Consider the following 6,402-nt stretch of genomic DNA (forward strand, 5'->3'; position numbering starts at 1 on the left):
ATGGTCGATGGGAACGTCGCGGCTGCGGCGGCGGCCAAGGCGGACGCCTTTTTAGCGAACTACGACTGCTCCAAGCCGGTTGCCTGGCGTGCAGACGCGGCTCGCGCGTGCGCCCGCCCTTTGCCCTACCCAAAGGGCAACCTCCAGGTGTGGCACCTGACGCGCAGCGGCTTTGCTGCGGGCGAGGACACGGCGGCGATCCTCGAGCTCGCAAACTCACCGAAGAAGCAGGCGGAGGGAGCTGTGAAGGCGGAGCCGACGGTGAAGGTGGAGCCGAAGGTGGAGGCGAGTGAGGCTGCGCCGAGGAAGGGGAAGAAGCGGTCCGCCGCGGCCAGCGATGATGACGCAAAGCCCAAGCTCAAGCGGGAGCTTGCGGGCCTCGGGCCGGTCGAGCAGTTTCGGCCGACGCATCGCGGGCCGACGGTGACGGCGAGGAAGAGCTCCGGCCCGCCCGCGCCGCGGAAGAGGCTGGACTAGAGTACAGCCGTACGAGGCGGTGGGTGCCAACGCTTTTTGTTTTCAGAAAGACACAAAGGTCAAAGCGGAAAAGAAATTTTTTCTGCCTGCCACAAAGAATCCTGCACAAAGATCGGAAGTCAGGCTCTGCCACGCCGTTTCCTTTCTTCGCTGGAGTACCAGGGTAGTCGCCCGCCGTCTCAACCGGCGTCTCAGAGGACGACCTCTCGCGTTGCTACCTCATGGCTGGGTGCTCCCGAGGCATCATCGGCAGCGTGCACAAACCGGGCTCGCAGGCGCTCCTGGCCAGCGTCTGCTGCCCGGCAGAGTGCAATCGGTGCGGCGGCGTCAACTGCTGGCAGCAGCCGGGCGGCATCGACTGCTGCGCGCGGCACCTGTACGACTCTGGCGTGCGGTGCAGCGACAGCGAGATGACCTCGTGCATCCTGCCCAAGGCGCCCTCGGAGCAGGAGCCTCCTGCCGTCGATCGCCAGCGAGGCTGCCACGACGAGTGGGCCGTCGCTTTTCCGCGCGAGGCTGGAGACTGGCAGGCGCGCTCCTGCCGCTATAAGGTGGAGTGGAAGCAATGCGGCCAGTTCTACTCGCACTGCCAGTGCTCCTGCGGCTACTGCCAGCCGCTCAAGGGTCGGCAGTGCCACAGCTCGCCCGCAGCCGCCGCCCTACCCACGTCCTCGTCGCTGCCACCGCCGCCGCCGCCGCCGCCACCTCCACTTCCACCGCCGCCGCCGCCTCGGCCTCGCCGGTCGTCGCGTCCACGCGCTTCGCCGCCGCCGCCGCCGCCGCCGCTCGTCGCAGTCTCTCCCCCGCCGCCCTCGCCAGACCCCTCTCATCGAGGCCCGCCCTCAGGACTTCCGGGTGAGGCGGCGCCGCCACCGCCCCCGCTGGGCGGGGCGCCGCCGGACGCCGCCGGCCCCGAGCGGCCTCTGTGGCCCGCGGCTGTCGCCCTCTCGGCGGCGCTGCCCGGCGACTTGCCCGCCGAGCTGGTCGAGCGCCTCCTCGCCGCTCTGCTGCTCGGCTCGTCGCTCGCCGCGCTGATGGTGGCGGTGCGCTCGCACCCCTCGCCGCCACCCCTCGCGGTCATCCCCAGCCCTGACCAATCACCCTCGCTGACTCACACACTCTCGCTGTAACGCTCACCCTGGCTGTGACCCTCACCCTCACCCTCACACACCTCTCTGCCCCTGCCTTGCCCCTCACCCTGCCCCTACCTCTCTGCCCCTGCCTTGCCCCTCACCCTGCCCCTGCCCCTCGCCCCAGGCGTGCGCGGCCTGCAGCTCTCGCTTTGGCGCGCGTCGGAGGCGGGGACGCACGAGACGGCTCGGCTTTGACTAGTGACTGATGCCCCCACCAGGCCGGAGAAGAGACGCACGTCGGGGAGCCACGCCGCCGCCAAAGAGCCGCTTCGGCCGAGGCGGCATCGCTGGATCCGAGCTGCATAATCTCTACGGCCCGCGCCTCTCGCGCACCCGCCACCGGGCGTCGATACCAGTGCCACCTCATGGGGTGGGGCGAGTCCGTCGTAGGCCGCTTCTCGCGCATCAGAAGCCGCGGTTCGGTCGAGGACCGGACCTCGCTCCTCACCTCTCGAGGCACGCCAAACACCGCCAACCGGTCGCCGTCGAGGAGCCGCCCGCCGGGTGTACCGAGGAGTCACTTGCTCAACCCCGGAGCTGTGAATGGGTCGGTCGTTAGGAGCCCCCCTCCGGGCAGCCCGGACAGCCCGTGCAGCCCGCCGCTCGCGGAAGACGAGTTCCCCGCCCCGCTGCGGCACACGCGCCCCGCAGCCGCTGCTCTCGCCACAACCTCTCAGGTCTGTGACTCACGCACGCCTCGGTGCTAGGCACGCGCCGTCGAGCCGCTTCCCGCGCGTGTACGACGGGCAGCCCGCCTCCGAGGGCGGCTCGCTCTTCTCGCGCCACACGGCCGCGCGACGCGGCGGCGGCGGGCTCGGCCATCCGCGCGGCGCCGCCCAACGAGCCATCCACTGATGACTTCCTCAACGAGGCAATAGGAGGCCGCGCGGCGTCGCAGGTTGGCGGCTCGGAGGTGTCGGCGGGCGAGCCTAGATGGCGGAATGCGCTCCCTTGCACTCTAGCGAGCACTCGACAAGACACGACCTCGACGGTGCCCACGGTGTTCCCTGTTTAGTCTCCCGCTGTGCGGCGACGGGTGCCGCTGCAAGGAGCCGCAGCCCGACTCCCCTCTCTGCGCACCCGACAACGCAGGTGAGCCAGGCCGAGCGCGAGGCGGAGGCGGCGCTCCTCGAGCTCGAGATCGGGCCGGAGGACTCGGTCTCGGTGGCGTGCATGCAGAGGGATGGCGACGGGTCTGCGAGGACCCCGCCAGAGAGGCGTTTGCCGCACCACCCTCCGCCCCCCGCGCACGCGCCCGCCTCCGAGGGCGCGAGGAGGGGGGCGGAGAGCGAGGAGAGGCAGGAGACGCCCGTCGTGCTCGAGGCTGCGGACGGGACGCGTCACGAGATGGCGGCAGACTTGGACGGGGTGGCGAGCGCCGCGGAGCTGCAGCAGGGCTTGCGGCAGGCGTACACCGAGAGTAGCCGAGAGTAGCCGAGATCACCCGAGATCACCCGAGATCACCCGAGGGCTTGCGGCAGGCGTACACAGACTTGCTCGGCGAGGTGTTGCCGCCGCGGGCGCTGCGGCTGCACGCGCGGCTGCTCAACGGCGGCTCTGTGCCGCTGACCACCGACGCGGCCGGGCTCGAGCTCGCGCGCGGAGCGGCCTCTCTCGTCGTGCGGCAGGAGATGGCGACGCCGTCGCTTCCGTGTACGCTGGCGGACGTCGGCGCATCAGGCCTCTCGGGCTGGCGAGACCGACCGGCAGAGGCGCCAATCGAGGACCTCTAGTCGTCAGATACGAGACGCGCGATTGTGCTGTAAAACGCGCTGCCGCTGTGCGCCACGCCGATGGGGCGCGGCGCGCAGGTGGACGAATCAGGCTCCAGGGTGGTACAGGCCCGAGCGCCCGACCAGATAGCGAGTAGGACCAGGTTAGACGTAAGTTAGAGCGCGGGGAGCCGGTGGGGTGCCTGCTGTGTGGAGTGCACACCTTCAAGTTAAACGGCCGAGTGCTCGGTTTGTGTGCACGCGTGCACGGACCACCGCACGGTTGGGCTACACCTGGCCTAACCTGGAACTTTACTCTAAAAACGACCGAACGAGCTATCTTGCAGCGCCCATCGACGACGCCCGCTTCCGCCCGGCGCCCACGGCGTGGACTACTCTCTGCTACAGCTCAGCTCGCGGAGGGGCACGCCTCCGTGCGATTTGGCTGGGTGGCGAAATCGCCATATTTCGCAACGTGGCACCAGTCGCCGTAAGCGCCGTTGAGGTCGAGGAAGAAGAGGACGAGGCAAAGCGTCGCGCAAGAAAAGATGACGAGCGCCGGCCACGCGCGCCGCAGCGCGAGCGGTTTCGTATCGCCGGGCGCGAAGCGCTTGTGCATCGCCATCGCCAGGATGCAGACGGCCGCCTCGGCGCCGTTCGTGCAGTACTTTGCCCAGAGCGTGACACACGCCTGGAAGACGAGGCCGACGGCGGAGGCGTTCATGCCCACGAGGGCGCAGCGCACCCACTCATGCCGTCGCAGCGACTGGCGCAAGGGGAGGGGCGGGGGGTGACATAGCGCTCCTGCTCGGGCTCTCGGTGAGGCGTGTCGTCGCTATGCCGGAGCGACGGTCCCCGAGGAGAGACGCGCGCGGGAAGAGGTGCAAGCGGCCCGGCAGAGGCAGGCCCGGAGGGCGGGGCGGAGGCCGGCGCGGCGCGCGCCTCCCAAAAGGGCATCAGCGCGTAGATGAGCAGGATACCGGGCCCAAACAGGCCGAGGAACCCGACGATGCCGCCCCCGACGCCCGCCACCGCGGCCCCCAGGAAGGCGGACAGGTTGAAGAGCGGCCCCGGCAGCGACTGCGCGAGCGCGAGGCCGAAGCCAAACGTCTCTGCGTCGAGCGGCGGGAACGAGCCCGTCTCGCCCGGCTCGCAGCGGCCGCGCGTGAACTCCGACTCGAGCATGGGCAGCACCACCTGGTCCGTTCAACGGCTGCGAGTCAGTCAGTCACGGCTGTGCCCCTCCGCGCGAGCACCGGCAGAGCCACCTGCCCGCCGCCGTAGATGGAGAAGCCCATCCAGTAGAGAGACGAGAAGACCGCGAGCTGGCGCGAGCCGGCGCCGCCGAAGCCGCCGCAGGCGAGGTCGCGAGCGACCCACGCAAAGGGAAACAAGCCGACAGCGACCATGGCGAGGAGGAGGCCGGCCGGGCGCGGGATGCCGATCTGCTTGAGCAGCCCCTTGCCGGTTGGTGGGGAGAGCGCCTGCGGCGCGGAGCGGGTGGGGGAGTCGAGGCTCGAGAAGTCAAAGGGCGAGGAGGAGGTGGCGGGCACCTTTTCGTACGCGGCCCGCCGCGACGGTCGCCGTGCGTCGAGCGCGGTGACGAGGCCTCCAAACAGGATGAGGCCTACCGAGGGGGGCGCCGTGTCGCGGGTGGCGGTCCGTGGTGGTGGTGGTCCGGGCGGGGCTCGGCTGTGCGCCGGGGAAGGCGAAGGCGGCCCAGCGCATGTGCTCCCGCGGCAGCAGCAGCGCCACGAAGCACGTGAAGAGCGCGAGCGAGATGCGGAGCGGGTCGTCGCCGCAGGCCTTGTTGCCGAGCATGCGCGCGGCGAGAAAGACGAGGCTGATCGCGGCCGGCCCCGCGCCGAGCACGACCATCTTGTAGGTGTCGAGCGCGCCGAGGTCGAGGTAGTACACCGCCGCGCCCGTGCTCAGCTGCACCGCGAAGCCGACCCAGTCAAAGAGCCAGAAGCTCACCAGCCCACCGAGCGCGCCCGCACGCGTGATGCCCATCGCCGTGGCCATCTGCGTCGAGGTGGGGCCGGGCATCGCCTGCCCGAGCGACATGAGCTCCATGAAGCGCTGCTCGTCCAGCCAAGGCCGCTCCCCCTCCACGAACGTCTTGAGAAAGAGGCCGATGTGCGCCGCGGGACCGCCGAAGGCGATAAACCCCATCGGGAAGAATGCCGCCGCCACGTCGCGGACGCGGCCCCAGTAAGTGAGAGGCTCGGAGGAGGCGTGCGGCTTGGCTTGCGAGTCCATCGGGGCGATGTTGGCGGCGGGCATCGCGGTCACGATCTGAGTGGCTCGGCGGAGCGGTTTCGCCCCGGACCCTACCTTGTTTCGGCCGACGGCGTTGCTGGCGCTTTCTTTTTTCGTGAACTTCTGAGGGATTTGCAACGAGAGCGATCGTGAACAGGGATTTGCAACGAGAGCGATTCCGAAGGAAGGGACACAAACGAAATTATTTTTTGTTTGTTTCCTGCAAACAAAATGTGTCAGATACATAGATACCCAGCTACCCACCAGGCGTGGTCCGAGAGAGCTTTCTCTCTTGTGATCCGTCATCATCTGTCCAGCGTCCAACATACCGCGTTGGTGTCCAGTCCGAGCCTGGCTGTTCTTCACCTTACTACCTGTGTATGTTAGCAGGGAGGTGATGAGGAGTCAGTTATGCGCGGCGCCTACGATCCGTGCAGGAGCCCGACGGAGAGAGGCAGCGCGCCTCTTTTCATTGTTAGTGCCCGCCGCTAACGCGCATAGATTCGCACTTCGAAGGTCGTAACAATGAAAAGAGGCGGGCGGCATCGCTCGACTTAACCGAGAGAACCTGAGAAGGTGAGAAGGGCCGGTGCAACTAGTCACTGGGGTGTTCATGGAGTCCCGTACCAGAAAGAAAGAAGAAAACAGACAAACTCAAAAGAACTAGCAGAAAAAGAAAGAAAACAGACAACCCAAGGGAGGGATTGGAGGACGGCACACGAGTGCAAAAATTCTTCCCGCGAAGCAGAGTGGCGCGAGCTCGCAGCGTAACCAAACGGCCACAATCTCATCAGCCCTGCCTCGCTTCGAAGTCAAAA

General features: G+C 68.1%; 2 protein-coding genes across 2 annotated transcripts; one reads left to right on the forward strand and one right to left on the reverse strand.

Annotated features, from left to right (window-relative positions):
* EMIHUDRAFT_469955 (hypothetical protein) lies at positions 1 to 3,343 on the forward strand (the record flags this gene model as incomplete). Its single annotated transcript, XM_005772729.1, has 5 exons — positions 1 to 423; positions 645 to 1,101; positions 1,324 to 1,520; positions 2,703 to 2,978; positions 3,092 to 3,343. 5 exons carry the CDS (start codon positions 1 to 3, stop codon positions 3,341 to 3,343), a joined length of 1,605 nt encoding a protein of 534 aa, XP_005772786.1.
* Positions 3,344 to 3,620: 277 nt separating this feature from the next.
* On the reverse strand, positions 3,621 to 5,652 carry EMIHUDRAFT_444682 (hypothetical protein). Its single transcript, XM_005772730.1, has 5 exons — positions 5,023 to 5,652; positions 4,876 to 4,949; positions 4,591 to 4,806; positions 4,265 to 4,519; positions 3,621 to 4,088 (listed from the first exon to the last, which is right to left on the reverse strand). The coding sequence occupies exons 1-5, from the start codon at positions 5,606 to 5,608 to the stop codon at positions 3,732 to 3,734; spliced, it is 1,488 nt and encodes a 495-aa protein (XP_005772787.1). The 5' UTR covers positions 5,609 to 5,652; the 3' UTR covers positions 3,621 to 3,731.
* Between the last annotated feature and the right edge of the window lie 750 nt (positions 5,653 to 6,402).

The sequence above is a fragment of the Emiliania huxleyi genome, assembly GCF_000372725.1.
Source record: "Emiliania huxleyi CCMP1516 unplaced genomic scaffold EMIHUscaffold_351, whole genome shotgun sequence".
NCBI classification, from domain to species: Eukaryota; Haptophyta; order Isochrysidales; family Noelaerhabdaceae; genus Emiliania; species Emiliania huxleyi.

Coding starts and splice junctions, on each gene's coding strand:
- EMIHUDRAFT_444682 (XM_005772730.1), bottom strand. CDS start 5,608: ATGCCCGCCGCCAACATCGCCCCGATGGACTCGCAAGCCAAGCCGCAC. Junction 4,950..5,022: donor GGCCGCCTTCGCCTTCCCCG/GCGCACAGCCGA, acceptor CCCCCTCGGTAG/GCCTCATCCTGTTTGGAGGC. Junction 4,807..4,875: donor GGCGGGCCGCGTACGAAAAG/GTGCCCGCCACC, acceptor TCCGCGCCGCAG/GCGCTCTCCCCACCAACCGG.